Source organism: Mycteria americana, chromosome 3 (genome assembly GCF_035582795.1).
Source record: "Mycteria americana isolate JAX WOST 10 ecotype Jacksonville Zoo and Gardens chromosome 3, USCA_MyAme_1.0, whole genome shotgun sequence".
NCBI classification, from domain to species: Eukaryota; Metazoa; Chordata; class Aves; order Ciconiiformes; family Ciconiidae; genus Mycteria; species Mycteria americana.
The window spans coordinates 45,244,676-45,271,098 of record NC_134367.1 but is presented as its reverse complement, the minus strand read 5'-3'; the positions used below and the strand labels follow the sequence as shown (position 1 = coordinate 45,271,098).

Below are 26,423 nucleotides of genomic sequence, written 5' to 3'. Positions count from 1 at the left end.
ATGGGAATTCAAGTCTTACCAAGAACCTGTATCAGCCATGTGAAATGTGAAAATAGAAAAGGAGGCAGCTGGGATAAAATGAAAAGGCATAAACTAATCAAACTCCAGACTGCAATAAAAGTTGCCATGAAAGAAGAAACTGAAAAACAGAAATGAAAAGCACGTAGAGCAAAAGATCAATATTTTATTGACTGGAAAACAGACTGCTATGTACTTGTTGGTCAGTCATTATCCGTATTGATTTTATGCCACTGCAGTTCAGCTCTGGCTTAGCTATGCACACATATTCTTTTTTTTCTTTACTCTTTTTTTCATTTTTCTACCTAAAGTAATGGTTGGCTTCAGTATGAATAAAGCCCACTCAAGTCAGCCAAATAACTATGCACTTAAGGTCAGAGTTGAAAGGAGAGTGTACGACTTAAAGATGTGTGAGATGAGGACTAAACCAGTGCTGAGCGGTACAGAATCTGCCATCCTTAATATCACTGCTCTGTTCACAACAGCCTAGTACAGACCGTGTAACATGAATCAGGCCATTGCAACATACAGTATGGAAGAAGTAAGAAGAGAAATGCTTGTAACTCAGCTCTAGTTGACCTTTAATAATAGACACTTCAGCGCTGAAGCTCAGCAAGCAGATATAACCTTCTCAAAGCCAGCTACCTAGAAACTAATACCTTGTACTACAAGCGAGGACTACTTAGCTTGCAATGACAACATTACCAATTCTTGACATAATATTGGCAAATGCATGTGGCACATGGCAAAATGAATCGGGTATTGGTTCTGCAGAGCTTATAACCTGCTATAGACGAGCAGGCATTTACAATGAAAGGGGTAGACTGTGGATCAAAGACCTAGCAGGGTGGAAATGCCGAGGCCATTAACAGTGTTTTGATTGCTGGCAAATGGGCTCTGAGGGGAGGAAAGTACAAGGTTAAAGGGACAAGTATGAGTTGGCTCTTGTCTCTACTAATAAAAAAATATATTTTATGCGTGTATTTGAAGGTCTAGTGAAGACAATGGAGACAGAGTCTTAAGGTATATTAGCTATGGGAAAATGTACATCAGCACTATCCAATCTTGGGCAATCCTTATCTGTTACAGTAACTCAAAATATGAGTTTATTTATGTTCTAAAGCAGTTACGCCTGAAAAATTAAGTACAGTTAACTGATTTTGGGAAAGGACCTGTCACTCAGGTTTTTTGATAACTAAAGACTACATTTCTGAGGAGAGGAAAATGACATTTGTCCCTTCATCTGGCCCTGGAATGGGCCTCTCTGGCTCAGTAGCCCTCTGTATAAAAGTATCCCCTCCTCCCACTTTCTGCCTGCTTTGGCAGCAGCTTTTTTTCCCAAAGTATGGAGGAAGTTGTTATTTATAAGTTGTTCTCATTAATGTTATGATCCAATAGAAAAATGCACATGCCCAGCTTTCCACACCAAGGTCTGCATCTGTGAAGCAGTGCTAATGCCTCATTGTTAGTCATATGCAATATAGACTTTTCACAATCCTCCTTGGTTCATGGGAGATGAAAACTAAATTTTTAAGCTTCTAACAGCAGAGTGCAGTGTGTTACAAGGAGAACCATACCGTAGTTAGATTTAAAATATATACGAATCTTTTCTGCGTTATTTTCTTAGCCAGTATGGGGCTGTTTGAATTTTTTTTTACAAGCAGTTGAGAACTATGATAGAATTAAACTGCTGTTGGAAAGTTACTTGAATGACTAAATAACTGTTATACCTTTTAGATGATTTTCTTACTGCAGAGTAATGAAGTACATGGTTACAGAGAGAGAATAATGCAGCTGTACAGCTCTCTACAGAACTATGAAGCAGAGCCACATTCATGACAAAGGACATCATCCTGCCGAGTGAGGAATCCTTGGCCCACCAGCGAGACAGAGCATTTTGCGCAGTTAAAGCATTCCCCATGCCACTGGCGCTCTTCAAATGAGATAAATTTGGCACCTCCGAGAGCTGAAAGAGATTATGAGAAAGAAGATGTGAATCTAGTATTTCTGGACATGGTTCAGAAATGCAACAGATTGTTTTCTGATGTGTGATCAGGTTTTTATTCATATAGCAAATAAACAAATGAACAAAAACCCATAGTCTGAAATATCCTTTGTTGGCTGAATTGAAAAAAACTTTAAAATTAAATACAGTGAGAAATATTTTAAGCAAAGCCACAAGTCGCTTGTTTTCATATCCCATTATGAACTCTGAACACAATAGGTTTATCAGAATGTCAATTCAGGTTTGCTGATCTTCCCAAAACTCTCATGAAAATGATTTGTAATGTATTGATACATATCGTTTCTGTACAACACTGAGTGAAATTTGATTATTTCCACCTAAGTTTCTTCAAGATGGAGTCTTTTGGAAATCACCAGATCATGGAGTTCCTAGCATGAATATGTGAAATAAAACATTGGTGGTTTGGGGGTTTTTTGTTTTTGTTTTGGTTTTTTTTTTTTTTGGTAAAACCATGCCCGTTTGACTGGGTAGTCATCATTTTATTTCTCCACTTACATACACAGCACGCATCTGTAACAATCAGTACTCTTCAACAGTTGAGTCCACACATAATAGAATTACAATGCAGAACACCAGCAAATGCTCTCAGAAAACTTCAGCTGTCATAGACTAGTGACCTATATGTCTAATTATAAATCATCTAAGTACACAAGGATGTATGCAGTAGAGCTTTGTTGCATTTGGCAAGCTTTCTAATTTGACAGGTGTGCCTAACCAGCAGGCAGTTAATTTGTGTCCAATTTGATCATATTTGCACTTAAAAACAAAGCTGAATAAATTACAGACACGAGGGACTTGTGTGCACTGTCCTGGGAAGAGCCAAAAAGTGCCTTTTCATATATTCTTAGGGATGAATTTTAGTGCAAAAAGCACTAACTCAAACAATGGAAGAACTCCTTTCGGCACATAAAACAGCTCCTCAGCAATCAGGGAACACGTGTGGTCAGTATGTCCTAGTAAGACACGTTACATGTGACGGAGAGAGGATCTCTCTCGTAGTTAACTCCCTCGGTCTTTCATTATGATGGGACTGTTTTTAATGTTGTTTTCTAAAGTAAAGGTCTGATTTGAGAGAAGGCTGATGGTTCATCGGTGTCTAGACCCTTCTAGAAGATCAGACTCACCTGTAATAGGTTTCTTGCAAGCAGCACACTTCTTAGCGTACAATTTGCTGTAACAGTCTACACAGTATGGATATTCATCTTTGGAAATAAACCTTTGTCCAGACAGCTGTGTTTTACACCCAGCACACACAAAGCATTCTTTATGCCAAGGCTGGTCATGGTAGGTCACTCCCCCAGAAGTTATTACCTAATGTATTGACAAAAAGGACAGAGCAATGAAACAAAGGTGTGAATCTTGAAGGATTATCCAGTCCTTTATAAGTCCTTCCACTCATTTTCGCTCTTCCCATATGCACAAGAGAAGAGAGTGTGGTCACGTCAACTGTTTTTCATCTGGAATATCAACTTGACTAACTGCAGTTGAGCTGAACATGCCACTGGTTGGTTATTCTCTGTTTTCTATCATAGGATAACCTCATGGTTTGTAATAAACAGGTTAGCTTGTTATGAAATTTTTCTGTTACACGTGCGGATGAAGGCTTAGCATCAGGCATGCTCTCAGAAGAGCAATTCTCAGTGATGGAGAGTGAATGAGAGAACCAATGCTGAGATTATGGCTAATCTTCAACTGGAACTGGCATTTTGCTCTCTCACAACAGAAACAGTATTTTAAGTAGGAAGAAAGAGACAGTAAAGAAGCAGAAGTGAGACAGAAAGGAGATCTACACTGCCAAAAGAAGAAAAAAATAGTGTTTATCAGTGTCATCAAACTTCTAATTCCTGCAACTCACTCACAGCTCTCTACTGTTTATTTCTGAAGAGGAAAATTTCCAGTTGCTCTATGGCTTCCATATGCGTGGTAAAGAGCTGGTTTCACAGAAGTTGTGAGAGACTGTACAGAGAAATTTCTGTAGAGATAAAGATGAGCTGTAAGATAGTGTTTCTACTGTCAAGTCACATGCACGACAGTGAATGAATGAATATAGTTGGAACATGTGGAGAAAAAGTTGGAGAAACCTAATTAAGTAAAAATAGTGGCACCATCAAATTTCCCGGGGGAATGCAGTTTCAGGGAAATACAGAGTAATACTACATGGTCAGGCAATAAAAAAATTTAAATAGTTCCTGATCCCCTTAGCATTCCAGTATTGGGCTACTTCTAAATCTCATTTGCTTTTCCATTAAAATCTCAAAGTCTCTGGCACAAAATTCAAGACTTCAGATTGGCAATTTAATCTCTTTGGGCTCAATTCTTATTTATGGGAACTGATGCGAGTTGAAGTAGTAGTTTTAGCTATTATGTAGGGGGACTCTTTGTACTCCTAGAATTTTCAAGAAGCAAATCCTGATTATTTCACATAAGTGCTGCTAACCTCAATTCCTCTAATAAACATAGAGCAGAATTACTATATTTGCCATGTGGTCATTTAATGAAAATTAAAGCCTAGATGAAGACACATGGGAATATATAAAAGTACTTTCTAAAGTCTAACTACTGAAGAAAAAAACAGGCAGGAGATTTTTCTTAAATTAAAAAGTTTTCTTAGAGGTAGGGGTTTACAGATAAACATTAAATAACTTTAGAAATTATAAGTTATTTGATGAAGTGAAAAAAAAAATTCCTTCCAGAGTGATACAGGTACTAAATAATAAGTTAAATTCTGCCATAAAAAGCAGCTTAATAAATTTCGCTAAAGAACAGTATTACAGTAGAATAGTGTGATACTTTGAGTATTTTCATCAATCAGAGACAATTTTAAAACATGAGAAACTGAGGGAGGGATGAATTTATTTATTTGTATTTGGGGAAAAAAAGAAAAACTCATTTGAAATCAGGCTTTCTGTTACCCACAGGGGAAGCATTATGTATTGAAACAGTAGGACTCTTGACTAGTATTGTCACAACTGCATATTACTTAATCTGATTATTGCCTGATACATTTCAAGAGAAAAAGAGGCAGGACTGTGAATGCTTTGCTCAGCTTAGGTGGCTTATTATGCATATGAATATATCTGAAAAACGTTGGAAAGGGAGGCATGTTTATCAATGCAAAATCAGATATTACCAGGAAAGAAGGCTTTGACATAATTTTCAGTGAAATTTCAACCTTTGTTAAAAAGTGCAAACAAAAGAGTCCCAAAGTGTTTGTTTTGGTCAATAAATTTGTTTCAAATATAATAAGGCTTATATTAATGTTAACTAGAAGGGGACAGCAGACATTGTTGCATTTAGCTTTCAGCGTCCAATACCAATACCAATACCAATACCAATACCAATACCAATGCTTTTACTCTTAGTTCACCAGACATTTTATATAATCCAGCCCCTTCCCCCACGAGGAATATTGCCTCATTAGGGCAATTTTTCCATTGTACATTTAGTTACCTTTTTGCAAGAGTAGCAATGGTGAGCGAATTTCTTCTCAAAACAGGGTACACAGTAATTCTCATTGTCTTTGGTGATCAACGGTTTCGTTCCCAATGGCTGCCGGCAATACTGGCAAACGAAACAGGATTCATGCCAGGAGCTTCCCTTAAATTCCATTTTACGGGAACCTGCAAAAACCCAAAGTGAACAATCCTCCCAGATATAGCCTTGTAACATAAGTTTTAAAGACCGGGAAGACTCTTGTTTTTAATCTTCTATCTCAATATTGTATTACCCAAGAAAGCACTTATCCTCAATTTAATAGAATTTCTAAGGATGTACTTGAAATTTCAAGAACACATTCAGCACCATATGATCACCTGGCAAAAGATGTGCTAAGTTGCCTAAGCTGTGATTTGTAGAGTCTGTCCTTACATGAATCTTTTAGGGTTACTTCTCTGTGATACACTTCAGTTGCTCAGAGTTTCTCTCAGGCCAGCCAAACTCAGTGATGATGTTCAGGTACACAGCACTTTTATAAATTAAAGATTAATTTGTTGGATGTTTAGTACATCTATTAATATCCTGTCTTTTGTCTTCCTTAAACTAAGGCTCCTTCACTTATAAATGCATTATTTATCTTATTCGGCTTAAGCTGGCATTTTTTTTTAAAGTAAATACCTTTTCTGTGATAAAGCATACTGCACTGCCTCATAGCTCATCATTTCCTTCCTAGATCAACAGGTCTTTTTATGATGTTTAACTAGATGCTTTTGCTGCAGTGCAAGGACAGATGCAATCCCAAAAGAAAATCACTCAGTTAAATGTCTGCCAGAGGAGTTTCAGAGCTCTTAGCTCTGTGTACAGGTGCCCTGTACACCTTAACGTAGATGTGTAAGTCTAAGATACGCACATATATCTGAGAACAACTTTTCCAGTGACTCTCCACCATAACTTCCTCCCCTGCTGGTAGCATCAGACGGCAAAGAGAGGTGCCAGGTGCTTTACCATCCTTTCCACATGAAGAAAATTGCTAATATAACTGATTAATCCCACAATACCTGTTTCCTGGACTGTGGGGCTAGTAGAGAGAGAAACTACTGGTTGTATTTCAACGTAAAAGGTTTGCAGCTTCTTCCCAGTGGTCAGGAGCCTGACTTCAGTCTTTGCCTACTGGGTCTTTTCAACACAGAGCTAGCAAGCTGATGACAAAGAAGTTAATGATTCTGAAACTGGTTGGCATCCCCATGCCACTTTGGTTCTGTATTTGCACTGTTACTCCTACCCTTGGCACTTGCTGCAAGGATTTAGTCTCCTAGACTCTGGGGTAAAATCTGCAAGGTGGATATACACCAGAGGATAATAATGCAAACTCTACTATATTCTGGTGCTATTCCCATCACATCTAGTAAGGTGTGCCTATTAGACAACATTTTTTAAACTAAATCAAATCTAAACAGTATGTCATCCTTAAACTGAACACAACTATATTGCTACAACATTTATTTCCACTAATACAGCTTTTACCTGTAATGAAAAGGAAACAAACTGTGAAAGCGCATAATTGCATCAATGCTACTATTGAGAAGGATCACAGGTCAGCAGGAGAGCACCTGAAGAGCAGCACAAAGGAATTCCAGCCACTCCAGCCAGTAAGTCAGCTTCATTGGGGGCCCAACTTAAATGCCTCTATGCAAACGCACGTAGCATGGGGAATAAACAAGAGGACTTAGAGACATGTGCACGCCTGCAGGGCTATGATCTTATTTGCAATACGGAGAAGTGGCAGGATGGCTCCTATGACTGGGGTGTTGGAATGGAAGGACACAAGCTCTTTAGGAAGGACAGGCGGGGGAGACGAGGAGGGTGTGTCACCCTCTATGTCAATGACCAGCTGGAGTGCATGGAGCTGTGCCTGTGGATGAATGAGGAGCTGACCAAGAGCTTATGGGTCAGGATTAAAGGGAGGACAGGGACAGGTGACATCATAGTGGGGGTCTGCTATACGCCACCCGACCAGGAAGACAGAACAGATGAGGCCATCTATAGACAGATAGGAGCAGCCTCATGTTCACAAGCCCTGGTCCTCATGGGGGACTTCAACCACCCCAATATCTGTTGGAAGGACAACACAGCAGAGCATAAGAAATCTGGGAGGTTCCCGGAATGCATTGACGATAACTTCCTTCTCCAAGTGACAGAGGAGCCAATGAGGAGCGGTGCTATGCTGGGCCTTGTTCTCACCAATAAGGAGGGGCTGGTGGGGAATGTGAAGCTCAAGGGCAGCCTTGGCTGCAGTGACCATGAAATGGTGGAGTTCAAGATCCTCAGGGCACTGAGAAGGGCGCACAGCCCTGGACTTCAGAAGAGTAGACTTTGGCCTCTTCAGGTACTTGGTAGAGTACCACGGGATAAAGCCCTGGAGGGAAGAGGGGCCCAAGAAAGCTGGTTAATATTCAAGGATCACGTCCTCTGAGCTCAGGAGCGATGCATCCCAACAAAGAGGAAGTCAGGCAAAAACGCCAGGAGGCCTGCATGGATGAACAAGGAGCTCCTGGACAAACTCAAACACAAAAAGGAAGCCTACAGAGGGTGGAGGCAAGGACAGGTAGCCTGGGAGGAGTACAGAGAAATTGTCTGAGCAGCCAGGGTCAGGTTAGGAAAGCTAAAGCCCTGATAGAATTAAATCTGGCCAGGGATGTCAAGGGCAACAAGAAAAGCTTCTATAGGTATGTTGGTGGTAAAGGGAAGACTAGGGAAAATGTGGGTCCTCTTCGGAAGGAAATGGGAAACCTGGTTACCTAGGATATGGAGAAGGCTGAGGTACTCAATGACTTTTTTGCCTCAGTCTTCACCAGCAAGTGCTCAGGCCACACTGCTCAAGTCACAGAAGGCAAAGGCAGGGACTGGGAGAATGAAGGACCGCCCACTGTAGGAGAAGATCAGGCTTAGGACCATCTAATGAACCTGAAGGTGCACAAGTCCATGGGACCTGATAAGATGCATCTGTGGGTCCTGAGGGAACTGGCAGATGAAGTTGCTAAGCCACTATCCATTGTATTTGAGAAGTTGTGGCAGTCCTTTGAAGTTCCCACTGACTGGAAAAGGGGAAACATAACTACCATTTTAAAAAGGGAAAAAAGGAAGACCTGGGGCACTACAGGCCAGTCAGTCTCACCTCTGTGCCTGGTAAGATCATGGAGCAGATCCTCCTGGAAACTATGCTAAGGCACATGGAAAATAAGGAGGTGATTGGTGACAGCCAACATGGCTTCATTAAGGGCAAATCATGCCTGACAAATTTGGTGGCCTTCTACAATGGGGTTACAGCACTGGTGGATAAGGGAAGAACAACTGATGTCATCTACCTGGACTTTGTGCAAAGCATTTGACACTGTCCTGCACGACATCCTTGTCTCTCAATTGGAGAGACATGGATTTGATGGATGGATGACTCAGTGGATAAGGAATTAGCTGGATGGTCATACTGAAAGAGTTGTGGTCAAAGGCTCGATGTCCAAGTGGAGACCAGTGACAAGTGGCGTTCCTCAGGGGTCAGTATTGGAACTGGTGCTGTTTAACATCTTTGTCAGTGACATGGACAGTGCGATTGAGTGCATCCTCAGCAAGTTGCCGGTGACACCAAGCTGAGTGGTGTGGTCAACACGCTGGAGGGAAGGGATGCCATGCAGAGGGACCTTGACAGGCTTGAGAGGTGGGCCCGTGCAGACCTCATGAAGTTCAAAAAGGCCAAGTGCAAGGTCCTGCACATGGGTCAGGGCAATCCCAAGCACAAATATAGGCTGGGTGGAGAATGGATTGAGAGCAGCCTTGAGAAGGACTTGGTGGTGTTGGTTGATGAGAAGCTCAACATGACCCAGCAATGTGTGCTTGCAGCCCAGAAAGCCAACCATATCCTGGGCTGCATCAAAAAAGCGTGGCCAGCAGGTTGAGGGAGGTGATTCTGCCCCTGTATTCAACTATGGTGAGACCCCACCTGGAGTACTGTGTCCAGCTCTGGGGTCCTCAGCACAGGAAAGACATGGACCTGTTGGAGTGGGTCCAGAGGAGGGCCACAAAAAGGATCAGAGGGATGGAACACCTCTCCTGTGTGGAAAGGCTGAGAGAGTTGGGGTTGTTCAGCCTGGAAAAGAGAAGGCTCCGTGGAGACCTTATAGCAGCCTTCCAGTACCTGAATGGGGCTTACATACAAAAAAGCTGGAGAGGGACTTTTTACAAGGGCATGTAGTGATAGGACAAGGGGTAATGGCTTTAAACTGAAAGAGGGTAGATTTAGATTAGATATAAGGAAGAAATTCTTCACTATGAGGGTGGTGAGGCACTGGAACAGGTTGCCCAGAGAAGTTGTGGATGCCCCATCCTTGGAAATGTTCAAGGCCAGGTTGGACAGGGCTTTGAGCAACCTGGTCTACTGGAAGGTGTACCTGGCCATGGCAGGGGGGTTGGAACTAGGTGATCTTTAAGGTCCCTTCCAATCCAAACCATTCTATGATTCTATGATTCTAGGAATGCTACAGGTTGAACCACAACATCAGTAACCTAGTATTTATACTAGACAATAATTCTGCACAGCCCAGACCTTATTGTTTGGCATTAAGATCTACTGAAAAATAAAATTCCTATGTCACTGCCAAATTTACTGATGTCCTTGGCCAAAGGTTCCCAGACTAGTAGTCATGAGGCCATGACAGATAGTTTGCAGCTGGTATTTGGAGTTATACATGTGATCTGTAAAAAGGTTCAAGCATTGAGGGTAGTCCACTGTTCCAATAGTTAGGGACCCACTTTCCTAAGCAAGCTGCTTCATTTTGCCACATACGGTGCTGTGGTTTCTCTTAGATGCCTCTGAAGAGGCAGCTTTTAGGCAATCTCTGCTGTATGAGCTTTAGTGGTGTGATAGCAATGAAAGGCCAAAGGATGTCCTGAACAGACACAATCACAAGCTGAGAAGCAGTTTAGTGGAAATTTTCAAGGTTGCTAATGTCAGAATTTTCAAGGTTGCTAATGTAAACCTATTGTGAACACAAATGTAGTTGTATTCTTTTTAGTAAAAATGCTGATAATTATTTGAACACAAAATGCCATGTTTTGACAATTTAAACAAAAACATTTCTGAGTGAAAGAAATGGTATAAAGAACATGAGCTCAAGGTCTGGTCAATGTGCCAGACAAAAATGCAGATGTCTTTTCTAATCTGGCACTCCTGCTAACGATAGTTCTGTTTGTCTACCTCCACTCACAGCGGGATACACTTCCTAAGAACTGCAACAGAATCAAGGATTCAACATGAACAAATTTTACCCTATCTTGAACTCTAATATTCTTTATAAGGGTTCATAAGCCTTGTCAGTGCTAGCCCAGGGTATCCGCCTGCCCTCTCTTCACTGCCGGGAGGGTACTACACACAAAGGAGAAGTAGTCACCTGAAAGCTGTTCTGAAAGTCAAGGACCTTGTAGCTCAGTTATTCAAGGATGTGGTTGTAATTAAAAATGCGGTTCCATTTCTCATCGAATAGTCCCTGTTGTCTTACCAGGCATAATGGTCTTCTGGCAGTGGAAACACTTAGATGAATACTCATCAGAGTAGCATTCGGTACACAGCAAGAGCTCATCCTTGGCAGCAAACGGTTTCTCCACCAGTGAGCGACTGCATTTGGCACACTTGAAGCACCCCTCATGCCAGTGGCGGCCTTTATAGGCCAGATCCTTGGAGAAAGTAAGTCCATGTTAATGAATACATTTCTTTACAGTGTTTTTATCCCTCAGCTCCTCCCAGAAATAAAGTGAAAAATGGAGAGCATTGCAATGGGGACTTGAAGAGATGACACATGTAGCTGGTGGGAGGTGTGCTAAGAGGTGATGTAAGTACTCAATGTCACTGTGTCAGGATATTTCGTAGATGTCTTGCAGAGACCATGAGGAGCTGCTTTGGCACAGGCAATAGTCCTTCCTTATGTAACATCAGAGAGATGTTTTTATTGGAAGAACCATTTTATATTTTACAGTTGGCTTTCAAGGGGAAACAACTGATCAACATTTTTAATGTGCACAGGCCACCTGACAAGAAGTGCATTCTCTACAGACTTTGAAATGAACTTCATGTATTTTTTAACGTTACTACTTTTTCTTCCAGCTGACACTACGTAACACTAAAGAGAGATCGTATTATTGCAGAAAACAAGTGATTAAAATCTCATTGAGAACAAAATGATTCTTAGGAAGATTATTAAAAAATCATTGCTTTTGTTTACACCTAATATAACTCCTCCTAAAAACTTGGCAGAAAAATGTTTGTTTAAGACTCAGCAGGCTTAGGGGATGAAAAAGCTAATAGTATATGTATGAGACCTCCACTAAGAATTCAAAAAAAGAGCAAACAGCAGATTTTATTTTTCCAAGGTTAAAAAAACAAGGGAAAAATGCACCACCAAAAAAACCCCCCACCTTAAAAAATAAACCAGACCCTTCCAGGTCTCCTATATAAGTAAGAAGCAAAAAAGGACGTAAATCCAATCTCATTTTTCTCCTTTGTCAGATCCCCACCCTTTAAAGTGTTAAAAATGAAATACATACCATGCTTCATTTCAGGAGGTGCTGAGCACTTACCACTTTCATTTGCATTAGTTAGCACTCTGAACCTTTTAGAAAATAGGCTATCGCCCCAGAGCAGCCTGAGGCGAAGTGGGTAAGAAGGAGAGGAAGAGAGCCAAGCTCTAGCACCCTGGCAGAGGTGGGACAACCAGCTGTAGATCTCTGTGGGCCACTTTTCTAGCTGACTCTGGCCTGTTGCACTCCTTGCTTGTTACTCCTGCTTTTTTCTCCCAGTTTTTCCTTCCACTCAGTTCAAAGACATGACTTTTGTTAATGATCTTTGACATCAGTAGTCCTGCCGCTTACTTAATTTTCAATTTTAAAATGGAATTAGTGAGCTCAGAGCACATGTTCTCCAGGTGACCCTGACTAGAGCTACATGTACAAGTTTGCTGTTGAAAAATGCTGAGGAGAGTTTGAGAAGCATCTTCATCCAAGCGAGCAATTTCCTTGGATGATTCCTCTACAGTACTGAGTACTCAGACAATGTGCTTTGAAAACCATGAAGTGCTTTGGCTGGGGAGGCCTCCCGAGAGGCTTATTTTATAACTTTCTGACCTTTTATTTCAAAAGAACGTAGGCAAAGCAAGCATGGGGAGAAGGTGAGCACTACATACTGAACTCGGCAAAACAAAGGCATTTTGACAGGTTTTATCTGAACTTAAAATTAAAAGTCAAGTGTACAGGCTGTAAATTGAAGTATGTGGTACTGGAAACCCGTCAAAGACCACAGAGGAATTCATATTATTAATTAATATTCTAAAAAAGGGGAGAAGTGAAAAGAAAGCCAAGCCCAGAAACACTGCCGCTAACATGCCATCTATGAGATGAGCAAGGTAAGCATGGAATTAAGTTAAAATTAAAATATACTTAATTTCCAAAAGACAGAGGAAATAATATATGAATTATAAACATGGTTTCTTTTCAGCTTGACATGTGCATGTCAAGCTTTTACCTACAGTAAAAGTAATTTGTCCAATACTCAAAATACTTTCCTCAGTGGACATCTCTCAGAAATTCCAAAGTTTCACTCAACCTGATCTACTGAATTATACCAGCACCCTACTGTCACTCAAGCACTGTGAAGTCTCTGCAGCTAGTGAGTGACTGGACATGAAGCATGGAGTCCAGTTGTGGTCCAGATGTACACCACAGCATTGACATATGTTTGAGGTATACATATGTGCAGATTTCCTAATGTTTGGCCCCGGAGCTTTCTTATTCTGGGAAAATAGCACTGTTTCTCTCTGTTGTGCGTGGATGTACAACAGCTATGCTTAGGTCTCTTCACCAGCACAGGGATATGCAGAGGGCTGGATACAGAATCTGCTATTAAAGAAATGGGATTTATGTGTAATTTAGCAAAGAACAAGAAGTGAAAGCTAAATCTTTACCTTGGAATTGCACTCAATAGGTTGCTTGCACTCCTCACAGGGGTTGGCAAACAGGCTGTCATAACAGGTAACACAATAAGCGTTTTCTTCTCTTAATGCATACTTCCTTCCACGAAGAGACTGCAGGCAGTAATGACAGTCTGTGTCATTGCTGCTCATTTTGGCGGGGTTCTTCACGTGATCTGGAAAGATGGAAAGATCTTGTAATTCAGTGGATGACTGTTTGCTTGCCCAAATAATAAATAATGCTGCTTTACCTGTGAACGTTAGGACAGGCATTTCATGGTCATTTGCAGCGCCCTGGATTTCTAATGCTGGGCTGTTCCATAATAAAATGGTAGTCTTTAACAACATATACTGTGTATTGTGTTACCTACATAATGGGCAGCAAGAAGGCTGCTTCAGCTTAAACTAGTGGTACTTACACTGATAGGTCAGGTACCTGAAAATGAAACCGTCTTCACATTCTCTACGTACAACTACTGACATTATGAGCATCATACACTGTATTGTGAGGCATGGTTTATCTAGAAATCAGGGAATGGAGATAGAAGCTATAGTTAAAAATTTAAACCAACCGCAGAGTTAAAAGGCTAAAGAGAAGTGGCAAGGACTTTGTAGTGTGTTCCTGGTTTTCTTTTGCCATTCCTGTCTTCTGCTCATTCCTTCCTTTTCAAAATACCCCCACTTCTACCTGACTGAACAGAAGGAGGACAAGGGACTCCAAGCTATATGGCTGGTTCTGCATAATCCCAGCTGTGCTGCTAGCATTTCACAGAATCACAGAATCACAGAATCGTATAGGTTGGAAAAGACCTTTAAGATCATCGAGTCCAACCTTTCATTTGGTAGCAATGTAAGGTGACACAAATACCCCTGGATAGCAAAAGAGCAAAATATATAAATAAACTAATCATAACTCAAACAAAATCATAACTCAAAGTAATTTTCCCTTGTTGTTATTGGAAAAGATTGTCTTTTCTTACATATTTCTGTATTGCCAGGTTCCACGTTGGCAGTGCCAGAAAACTGTGAGATGGATTATATTTCTGTGCCAGACAAGTGCAGGAAATACCACAAACCTATTGAGAGCCAATTGTATGAGTTTCCCATCCTTCAGTTTTCCCGGCTAAAGAGGCTTGAATAAGTATCCAAACATCAGCTGCTTATAGACCTGCAATGCTGAATGTTTTAAGGATTGTAAAGATGAAGACTTATTTCAGTCTTCTTGTTGCTGATTGGATCATCAGCACTTTGCTAAAATTGGGTCTTGATTCCTGGGAATGAAGGAAGAAGAATCCAGAAAGTTCCCAGTGAAGCAAACCCAGAAACATCTGCTGGACTCATTGGACTGCACTCTTCATTAAACTCGTTGAGTGCCGCTGGAGTCAGTGCCAGCAATCATAAATTTTAGAGGATTTGAGAACAACCAGGGAAGGTCTCCTAAAATACTTACATATCGGTGACTTTTGGCAGCTGAAATCTTTGCACTTTGAATAACAGTGCAAATCAGTTTATCTTAACCAGATGCAAAGCCTGAGAGTAAGGAACAGAAGCGTATGAAGAACAAGATTTGAGGGAGTACTTGCCATCACAGAGTTTACATCTAGTCCATTTAGAACTACTCCCTCATACTTGTTTTCATACACACACTGCCCATGGTTCTTATACCCATGGTTCAGTTTTAAAAAGGCATTTAATCTTTCTCTGGGTTTCTGCTTTGTGAGATGTAATCCAATATGATTGTTTGAATTATGAGAAGGAACAATTACTGCAGGTCTCTGCTGGCACCAATGCATAAGGTCAGGCATTTCTTAGTCTATTCCTGGAGGGATAATAGAAAGACAGTGAAAAGGGGGCAGGGAGAGAGGCTATAATGCTTATCTCAGACCAGAAGTAATGACTCGACTGTTTGGCACAAGCTATGGAAAACGTGTCACTGTAAATTGAAAATCTTTTGAGTTGAATTGATTTAGTGTGCTTCTGACTACCCTAAATCTTTGTGCTAGCCAAGACAGGGTGTAGTAAGGAAGTAAAATAATTTGTAACTCAGATCAGTGGGAAACATACTTGCTTAAAAGTATTACAGATGTGTTTTATGTGATATCCTTGGAATAATAGTATAACAGGGCTTGAATCTGGACTTCCATTTCCTTAAGATCAAACAGAGACTTGAATGTGAAACGAATGATCCCACGTGCATGAGAAAATGACATCCATCAGCTTGTACATTTACACAACATGACATATAAAACCAGACACAGCGCAGTAATTCAGTGCATGGTCGCTACGTAGTCATCACCAAAATCAAGGTTAAGTTTTGCTCATTTTCTATATTGGGGAAGCAGTATAAATTGGTGGCTAGGGAGACAATCAAGGAATGTTTGTGGTTAACTGGGCTCCATATTCAAGGTCATAGGACAGGCTTGAAACTGGGTTTCAGAGGAATTTTCATTCCTCTTTCTGTGGGAGTTAGAGTTGCCTGAGGATAACCCTCTGAGGATAACTGCCTCTGAGGATAACCCTGAGCAGACTACTTTTTTGATTTCCTCCTTGCTGAATCACTACCCCAGCTTCCTAACACAGTTTCGTCTCAGCCTAAAAGTGGCGACAGGAAAATCCCAACAGGGAATGCATTAAGAGCTTACCTGTTACTTACAGTGCTTTTTGTTGTAGAAAGATCACCAACAAATAGCTTCAGATATCTGCAGATACATCTGTTTTTTCATTCTATTGAATGGTGATAGGTTTTTAAGTTACCAAAAACTCTGCATACCCAACAATTTTCTTCAAAAAGTGGTTTTCGTGACTTTTTTTTTTTTATTCCCAGGAAGCCAATCAGTTCCAGGAAGCCTGGGTTATATACACATACAAGACCTGCTGTTGTAATACTCTAGAACTTCTGAATTTGTAATGTAGTTATCCGCCTAAAAACCCAGATGGATATGGGAACAAAGTGCCATTACTCCTGTTTTAGAGATGACAGTGGTTGCTTGAGAACATTAAAAGAGTACACCCAAGACCAGAGTCAAAGCCTGGGGGTGTCCTTGAGCTGCTCCTCTAGAAAAACACTGAAGTCACCCAAGGCTTTGTTTCAGAAAAAGTCTTCAGGGTTTGACCATGATGATATAAAACCATATTTGGGAACGAAGCAGCAATAGTATGAAAAGGAATGATGATTTTTGCAAATCTCTTGGCAAAGGTCTGCGTAACCTTCGTGAACTACTCCTACTGTTAGACAATGCAACAAAAAAAAGTGAATCTTATCTCCCCTAGCACCACTTACCCTTGCTCCAATAAATAAGTAATGGTATGAGCACCACGTAGCTAAGTAGAATGTTTTTCTTGTGCTTTGATCCTAATCTCTAGAGAAATATGTTTACTTTAAGTTTGCTGGAAGCTAGACTTTGTATTTTGAAGGTCACTGAAGAAATCTCTGGAGGTCTGATGCTATTCACTCTCATGGAATGAAACGCTGACTCCAGCATTCCAGCTGCTAACTCATGTCCTAGGCACAGGGAAAGAGTGTGATGTCTTCATTCCTTGGGAAAAGAGGATTTTGTTATCTAAATTGGAACAAAGCTAAATACCATTGATTTTTATGTACCTAGTAGGCATGGATACGCGATACCATTTGTAGTGTTAGGATATTTCAAGGGGGAGCAGAGAGATGTTGCCAAAGATGCGAGGATATTGCAACTGGAGACCCTGGGGTCAGATTCGAGAATGCAGCAGTCTCATGGTATGAATTATAAAGCAGAGGAAAATAAAACAATGGAGCTGGCTAGTCTGCCTGCTATTCCAGCAGGTTAAGATAGAATTTAGCTACAACAAATTAGGAGAGGGACTTTCTGTAGAGTCAAATGGTTTCCTGTAAAATGCAGAGCACTAGAAGACCTCCAGCGAAGAAAGCCATAAGAAAATGGTTGTGAAGTTGTGAAGCCTGATAAATGGGGAACCATCAGGAAAGGAATGCTTGTTTTCTCACTGGAGCTAAAAAGCACAGCCACGATGTTAATATGTCTCTTAATGATTTATCTTGATATTTTCTATAAATGTATGTTAATCTCTCTTAGGTTATATAAATATAAAAAGCCCAGAAACATTAATCCTACTTAGATGGGAATGAATATACATAGGCATGTAGGTACGCCTTTTTACACATACGTGTAAAAATATTGTACTTTTTGTTTTATGGCAATTCTAATGGACTATTTCCCAATTTAAATAAGCCTGCTATTGAACTGCATCATCTTTTTCCTTAAGAACATACAATGAATGGAACAAGCCTCTCTATTAGGGAAGCATAAAGAAAGAAAAATGATGGCAAAATAAATCATTGCAACAACACTGAGGGATAAGAAAAACAAATTGATCTATTAGGAGGGGGTCACCAGTTTATTTTCAGTGAAGTACTTTTTTTTATCTTGGAACATGGTTTTGCATAAATTTGCTGATTTCATTTTCCCCATTTTGTTTTTTTTTGGTGAGAGCTGCTGAACAATTAATCACACACACACATTTGCAAAATACATTAGTGACTCAAGGTTACAACTGCATTGTAAAGCTAACGATATCATTATAAGGAAAATTTTCTAACCATATCATTATTTTATAAAGAAAAGTTTCTAACAAGGTTTTACAAGGAAACTTTTCCTCATTTCAGAGATCACCGTTTCTTGATTTCTCTGGATGCCTGCTATGCCCCAGAAATCCGTTATTTTGTTGTTGTGACTAAACCTAATAGAAGCCCTGACACCTTGAGAAAAATGAACTCACAAGACAGTTAAACATATGCTGTATTTTCAAAACACTGGCAATACCCTCGCTTTGTCTCGTCCCTCCCTCAGAGTAACTGCAATTTTCCCAGTGATCCCTTTAAGTTATGCTGGAGTGTTGAAGAATACTAGAATTTTTGCTTAGGAACCAAGGAATACTAGAATTTTTGCTTAGGAACCAAGGGCAAATATGACAGATCAAGTCAAAACAATTACCTACAGGAAAGTAGAGACACAGGTGTTAGCTTTGAACAAGTTGTTTTATCTCCGTGGCACAGCACAGTAATACCAAGTCAGGTTCTGGGAGCATCTGAGTGGCTGCAGAGCTCTCGCTGATGAAGTTCTGCTTTAAGCAGCCAGGATGGATGCCAACCAGGACTGTCCTGTAAGAATGTGACTATACGGCTTCAGGATCCACAAGTGACATGGTTTTGGTGGACTGTCTAGGAAAAGCAGCTCATTTAGAGGCTGGTCAGATAACTGCACCACACGGCATTGTACCGTGTTTACACACGCCGTGACCACAAGCAAAAAGGGCAAGAGCTCTGGCTCAACGAGGGGATCGAGCATCCCAGGAATTCTGTTTCACCTTAATTGGTATTGCTGTCTGCTTTGTTTACACCATGTAAACTCAAACATTAGTGTAGTCATCTAAAGTCTTCCTTTATCCCAGTACAACATAATTTGCTAGTTACCTAAACTTCAAACTAGGACAAATTAGAGCAGTGAAAGTGCCTCAGCTAAGTGTTCAGAGTGGTGCAGACATACAGAAATGCTGTTGCAGAAGAGACCTGACTAGCCTATGTCCCTCAAACTCTCTTTTCTAGCTACAGAGTGGGTTTAATAGCCTAGCCCCATTGCCTCTACGGCAAGCTAGGTAGTTCCTTTAGTTCAGCCACAGAACTTTCACCAGCAGCATCCAGCTTGTCCAATACAACCAGTACTTGCTACCGAGGTCAGCCTGAGCAATTTAGTTGGCAAAATTCAAATTAATGACTCTGTATGCATCTCTCCTAATGGATATTCTTCCTCTATTGTGAGCCTTGCTAGCAAAGCTCGAGAATTACCATCACAGGAAACCCACTGTACAGAGAAATTAGAGGTCAGAAATAAGCATGTCAAATGCAGTACCTGAAAGCTGTTTTTTGGAAGAAGCAGACAGAAAAGTTGCTAACTGGCTACAGAATTAAACCTAGATTATTTGCTGGATTTCTTTTTTTTTTAACTAATCAACACGTGAGAATCAGGGAGTGCAATTCATCATTTAATACAAGTACTACAACGGTGCCCAAAGACTCCAGTCCAGAATAACTGGCCCTGTTATTGTGAACACAACAAGCTCGGCTGATCAGCAGTATTGCTGGTCAATAATGCAGCTCCGTGTTTAAGGAGAGACAAACTGTCAGTGGAGTGCTCGGTATCGATTCAAGTCTCTGCCAACCTATTACCCAGGAACACAAAACCTTTGCATCTGCTCAGATTCCTGGGTGCTGTCAATAGTTTCACAAGCAGCAGTATATGAAAAAAGTAGGGTTAATGCTATGGCTTAGATAATTTCTTTTATTTTTCTGAAGTCATTCTTATCCACAATTTTTACAGGTTTTCACATAGTCTGGTACAGTCAAAATTTTCTCCTGTCTTCATTATGGAGTTCATTCCTTTCTGACTACTGTCAGATTTATAGAATCAAATGAAGCCATGAAATATTTCAACCATGTATTGGTGTATTTTTTCATGTAAAATCCTGGCAGTATTCTCAGTCATACTCTATACATTCGACAATAAAACAGGTTAGAGGATTGCATCTGGTACAAATGGGCCATGTGAAAAAGTATACCCAAATTAGCTGGTGAGTTATATACTTAGAAGACATTTAGACAGTTTTAAATTTATTAGCTTCAGCTGCCCAAGTTCCAAAAGCAAAGTAGCCATGAGCTTAAGATGTGGATGAGAAATCATTAGTGAATCGTAGGTACAATGTTAAAGGAGACAATTTAAAGTAATGAAATTAGTGGTGTACCTCAGGGGTTGACACTGGGTCCAATACTGTCCAACATCTTCATTAATGACCTGGACGATGGATGGGACAGAGTGCACCCACAGCAAATTGGCAGATGACACAAAACTGGGCGGAGTGGCTGATAGCCCAGCTGGATGTGCTGTCATCCAGAGCTACCCCACCAGGAGAAGTGGGGTGAGAGGAGTCTCATGAAGTTCAACAAGGGGAGATGCGAAGTCCTGCCTCTGGGGAGGAATAACTGCAGGTACCAGCACATGCTGGGGGCCAACCACATGGAAGGCAGAGGAGGACGTGGGCATCCTGGTGGACAACAAACTGAACATGAGCCAACAACGTGCCCATGTGGTTAAGAAGGCCAACAACATCCTGTGGAGCATTAGGAAGAGCATTGCCAGCAGGTTGAGAGAGGTGATCCTTCCTCTCTACTCAGCACTGGTGAGACACATCTGGAGTGCTGGGTCCAGTTCTGGGCTCCCCAGTACAAGAGAGATAGGGAGCTACTGGAAAGAGTCCAGTAAAGGGCCACAAAGGTGACTAAGGGACTGGAGTATCTCTCCTATGAGGAAAGGCCTCCAGGTTCTCATCAATGTGTACAAATACCTGAAGGGAGGGAATGAAGAAGAAGGAGCTATGCTCTTCCCAGTGGTGCCCGCTGACAGGAGAAAATGCAATGGGCACAAACTGAAATACAAGGGATTCCACTTAAACAGAAGAAAAAAACCCTTTCACTGTAAGAGTGGTTGAACACTGGCACAGGTTGCCCAGAGAGCTTGTGTAGTCTCCATCCTTAGAGATATTCAAAACCTGACTGGACATAGCCCTGCGCAATCTGCTTTGGGTGATCCTGCTTAAGCAGGGGGTCGGACTACATGATCTCCACAGGTCCCATGCCACCTCAACCATTCTGTGATTCTCTGATGGACCACAGAAAGGTTTATCACTGCTGAATGATAAAAGAGGGAGGGTGAAAGAGTCCACAAAACCTCAGTATTCCCTCATGGGCATTTGAGCAGGAGTGGGGTCACTCCCATAACAACAAAACAGGTCTCCTGTAGATGATTGATTGTGAGTCCCCATCTAAGCTAGACATATGTGTAGTCTAAACACATGAGAAATGCTATTGCTTTCAGCTGTAATATTTACATGCCTGAAGCTGAATGCATGCTTTAGAGCTTTGCTGCCTATATGCTTGGAGCACAGTTTTTGAAAGATATTTTCAAAGATAATAAAAAAGTGGGATTTAAAAAAAGATATAAGCAATTAGGTTCTTCATTACAATTAATTTCAATGTTTCCTGATATTTCAATCTGGTAAACATAGTCTCGAAATACTTCTCAATTGAAATACATTCAGTGGAATTGCATGACATTTGTTACAGAGGAAAGAGCAAAGGAAACCAGTGATTCTAGATAATTTCTGTCAAAGAAAAACCCAGTTTCAGTAGATTCAGCATTTCCACAGGGAAAAATCACTTCCAACATTCTCAGTTCCCAGCTATGTTTGAAATTAAGAGAGACACAAATTATTTTCTGTGTTGTCACTAGTGTGAAACATGATCAACATGTCCTTTGTCAACCAGCCTGGTACTTAGATATAAATACTGCCCAAAAGCTGGGCCTTTTTTGATGGAAAGGAGTTAGTGGCTTGTCTGCACTATCTGGTTTACCACAGTAAAGAAGATTTCGTTATTTTTGTTGTTGCAGGCTGGTGCAAGTCAAAACTCCTTTTCTTCACTGATCATTTCTGATTTTAAGCTGGTGTTAATTGTTACAGACTAGGCTACAGAAGAGATGTGAAGGTCTGGATGCCTTCAGTAATCTTGGCTATTTCGATGACTTGGCTCAGAAGGAAACGTAGACAGTGCTCCACTCAGCTGCCCTGTACAGAACAACGAGGTATAAAGGAGTGTTTGAGGCACTGACATCTACACTAAATATACTCCTTACCAGAACTCAGCAGAGAAAGCAGATCTAAAAATTATTTTGCGATGACTTAAAGACTGTGTGAAGGAAAATGACTATAACTGTATATATTTTTTTTTCGGTTCAGCAGGCAAAACCATCCTAAGGAAGATGCAAGAAACCCTACAAAGGATGGCTAGGCAACAACCTGCTCATGAGGAAAGTTTCCTAATCCCTTTTAGAGGATTAAATTCATGCTCTGAAACTTGAGCATTTATAAGCTTCCAAAACTAATATAAATTAAAAAAAAGTTATTGCATCAGGGTATTTTTGGAAGAAAAAGGAGTGTTGCACTAAGCTTGATTCAAAATACTCTAACACTTTTATTTTTAAAATTTTGATATATTTTAATAGAAAATATTTGTGAATTAAAAACCCCCACTTCATGGAGAATGTCAGTTTGTTTTAGAAAAGTAGGATTCAAAAAAGTGAAATTTGGCTGGAAAATATTGGTCTAAAAATGGATCTTAAATTCTCAATGGAAAATTTTATAGTAAAAACTTAAATTTTATTTTTTATATAAAGTTAAAAATTTAATTTGAATAAGCAATTTTATAGCTAACTGTTTTATTCTAGGAAAAAAGATGTGAATCTGAGTTAGAGTGATCTCATTTTGAGAGAATAAATTTAGTAGCAAAAGGACGTTTACGTTGGGTTACAGTTTCTTCAATTAAAGTAGTGGGAACGTAGAGAATAACATATTGTACTTGCATGGAAGTATTAATATAATTTCCTTCTCTCAACCTACAACCCAGCAAGTATTAAATGTCTTTGAAAGAGAAAGAGAAACATTAAATATTTGGGGCTGAACCAGTCAGGATGAGAATTGATCACTGAAGCCACAGCTGATCTCTGGCAATGAATACAAAGTCTTCCCCACCACCCTTTCTGCCTGGTTTTTCCAGTCCCCTTTCCTGTCTCCACCCTCACCTACAATCCCCCGATCATGGAAAATATTTTTAAAAGTGCTTAAATAAAAAGAAAATTAAAGTCACAAATGAAGTCAGGTGCCGAAATCCTGATCCGAGACTTTTACCAGCGAGTTCATCCCCAGTGTGCAAATTAGAGCAGCACTTCTGGGCGATCTCTGCTACAACAGCATCTGCACGTCTGGCTCCAGATTCCCCTCTACACAGTGCACTAAAGTCAGGATGCTTGCACAGCTGAGCAGAAGTCCACCAAGGAACCAGCAGCACCTTAGCAATATACTAACACCACAGGGCAGGAACACATCTACCTGAAAATGAAACAAGCTTGCCTTCGGGACTGAAAGCCTTCCTGGGGAAAACAGCAGCAACAGGAAACGCTGCCTGTGATGCAGCGGGGAGTGAAGCGCTCACAGGCCGTGCAACGGAACAGCCTTGCCACTAACAAGAGGTAACAGCGCTTCAATAGGCAACGCTGATGCTGACTGCATTCTTTAACATCTTGATAAAAATATAGGCCATTCCTTGTCTTTGCAGATGCATCAACTGCAGAGACTGGGCTTCCCCCACCCTTACATTTTATTTCAGGGACAGAAAGGCAGATGAAGAGTACTGTGTCTTGTGAGAATGGGTACATCACATGAATTAAAATCCTTCTAAAAAAAAAAAAAAATAACTGCAACTGACTACGCAGTACAACTTTTTCTAGCTGGCTTCTTTAAAAGCCTGTGACCTACTTTAGAACTGCTTTAAGAAATAAAATGAACAATAAGAAAAAGATGAGCAGCAGCAGCAGCAATGTTAGCAGCAAGCTAAAATTGGAAAGGATTTTCATTACCCTATCTAAAAAAAAAAAAAGACCTCCTTCCCCCAAAACCAAACATAAAACCTCCAAGTGGTAATCAAGCGTCTGCTGCAGCGGCACAGCCTTCTCCTTTTCTCTCCCAACTGTGCTGTGCCAACCTGACCTAGTTTTCTGAGGAAAAAAATAAACCGAGCTGCAGCACTTTTATAATAAATATACGACACCTCATCAAAATGAACCACATCTAAAGACTTCTAATCTCAGCCCTGTTAAAAGATTGTCATGAGCTAGGTGGCATTATAGTTTAGGAAAAGCAAAGGCTACTGCAAGGAGTATTGGTATGCAAGATCCCTACTTCAATTATCATTGTTCCCAGGTATTTAGATTTTTAGGCCCAATGAATGGCCAGTTTTGCTGCTTGCAGAGCTCCATCAGTCTTAGCTGCCACCTTCTTACCAAGCTTCTCACTGAAAACAGAGATGACATGGTTCTGCAGACAAGCCCTGAACTGCTTCTTACCCTCACAGGAACCATATTTTGTGGAGTCACTGCTGTGTACAGTCTAAGAAATACTGGCAACTGCAACTGTAGCATATATACCCTCTCTTCACATTATATGTGACCTGTTTAGGGTGACCGTTGCTGTGGCAGTCTCCCCTTCATGGAGAGGAACTCCATGGTGTGCCTCCACGGACCTTCCCAAGGCAAAGCAGGCTTCAGGATAGGCAGTCCTAAGGGGCAGGATCAAATAGAGAAGGAATGGGCAGAAACATTGATTAGAACCAATAACAGCCTGATCTCAAAACAAGGACTACCTACACACTTGGGATTTTTACTGACAATTAACACGGTAGGCATTGCTACAAGATATAGCAGTAATGATCCTCTGCAATTGCAATCTCTTTGGAATACAGGGATCCAATAATAACGCAGCCTTATTAAAATACATATGCATATATTGCATCTGCTTACCTAGCAGACCATGAAAACTCTAACCTGGTGGAGAAAACCTGAAAGATGTGGTACTCTTTGTATTCTACTGCTTTTACAGTAATGAACTGTACACATACAATGTAACTGAGACAGAGGGCGAGAAAGGTTTCCAGGAAAGCGCACAACAACAAACCAACATGAAAATACACTGTGGGTGTTCTTAAGCAGACTTACTTAACTTCCTTCTGCTCCCCCCCCTAAGTGTTACGGGAACGCCTGCTTTGTCTTCTCTTAGAACAGGACCCCAGGAACACTTGCATATGTATGTAAACTAATGCAGCTGAATAATTTCACTCGATTTGTGGATGTCAAATTAGGTGATTTAACTGGATTCGGTTTTTAACTCTGCATGTTAGGGTTGGTGTCCTCATATCTATTGGAGAGTGCTAGGCACAATTCACTTACGGAGTCTCAACATCTGTACCAAGGTTGCAGTAACAAACTAGTACAATTTGACTGTGTGTGCATTTCACTAAAGATGTGCAATTATAGCAAGGTGACTTTTTCCTTTTATTCTCTGTCCTGTATTTGTTTTAACATACTGTAAAGCTGGAAAACCTTACTAGTTTAATTATGCAGGTGCATCAAGGGTAGGCTGCTGCTCTTTGGGCTGGGGGAAAAAAAAAGATAAAATATTCAGATATACACATTCTTTTATGACATGTCCTATATTCACTGTTGATAGTAGACTAGCACATTTCATTCCAACACAGCAAAAGGATATATGACTCACAATGTAAAAACTCAGTTCTAGAAGAGAGCTGATAACAGGGCTTTGGAAGGCAGTGAACCCCTTTAGGAGTGGGGCTGATGGGAGAAAGGGCAGCAAGTCAAGGTCTTCAGCTTCTTGTTCACCCTCTACCAGGGAGGAAAAAAAATGGCGTGTTACTAAGACTGAGTATAGAAAAAAATGTTGGGCTTGTTTTGTTGTTTTTTTTTTTTTCTTTTCTTTTCTTTAAATATGTGGCTTTGTGCATCATCCATTAACCAGGAAAAAAATGTTAACTGAAGACCTCTTGAGTCTTGAGCAGTTGAGTAGATAATGCCCCGTCAAACAAGATAGAGTATGTCATGGCATCAACTCTGTTTTAACTTCAATCCTCGCGTCCTGTGAGCAGCAACATCAACCAGTCCTTAGAGAGACTCGGCCCTGGGTTCTGTTCACGTCCTGACAGCGACCTTTGCCACGAACTTGAAATCTTTGTGCCTCTTACATTACCTGTTCTGCCTACTTAGGAGATAAGGTCTGCTGAACAATTATGTGACTGGGTGTTCTAACATTTCCCTTAAGCCTTAAAATCTCTGTGCCAGACATTAAACATATTTCTTTCTATTTTAACATAGTCTATCTTCCTAAAAGTGGCTATGATTTAAAATTAGACCCTGTAATGACTAGACCATGGTATTCTGTCTTTCTTTATTATGATGTGAGGTTACTGACCCTTCAGTTACTGCCCT

General features: G+C 40.7%; 1 protein-coding gene across 1 annotated transcript; it reads right to left on the bottom strand.

Annotated features, from left to right (window-relative positions):
• Positions 1–209: 209 nt before the first annotated feature.
• FHL5 (four and a half LIM domains 5) lies at positions 210–25,818 on the bottom strand. Its single transcript, XM_075497311.1, has 6 exons — positions 25,699–25,818; positions 13,483–13,664; positions 11,029–11,203; positions 5,495–5,664; positions 3,169–3,355; positions 210–1,984 (listed from the first exon to the last, which is right to left on the bottom strand). Exons 2-6 carry the CDS (start codon positions 13,639–13,641, stop codon positions 1,833–1,835), a joined length of 843 nt encoding a protein of 280 aa, XP_075353426.1. The 5' UTR covers positions 13,642–13,664; positions 25,699–25,818; the 3' UTR covers positions 210–1,832.
• Positions 25,819–26,423: the final 605 nt, after the last annotated feature.

Excerpts from the sequence above, each read along its gene's own strand:
- FHL5 (XM_075497311.1), bottom strand. The coding sequence starts at position 13,641 with ATGAGCAGCAATGACACAGACTGTCATTACTGCCTGCAGTCTCTTCGT. Across the intron at positions 11,204-13,482 it reads CTATTGAGTGCAATTCCAAG|GATCTGGCCTATAAAGGCCG; the intron begins GTAAAGATTTAG and ends ACTTTCTCCAAG. Across the intron at positions 3,356-5,494 it reads ATTGCTACTCTTGCAAAAAG|GTAATAACTTCTGGGGGAGT; the intron begins GTAACTAAATGT and ends TCAATACATTAG.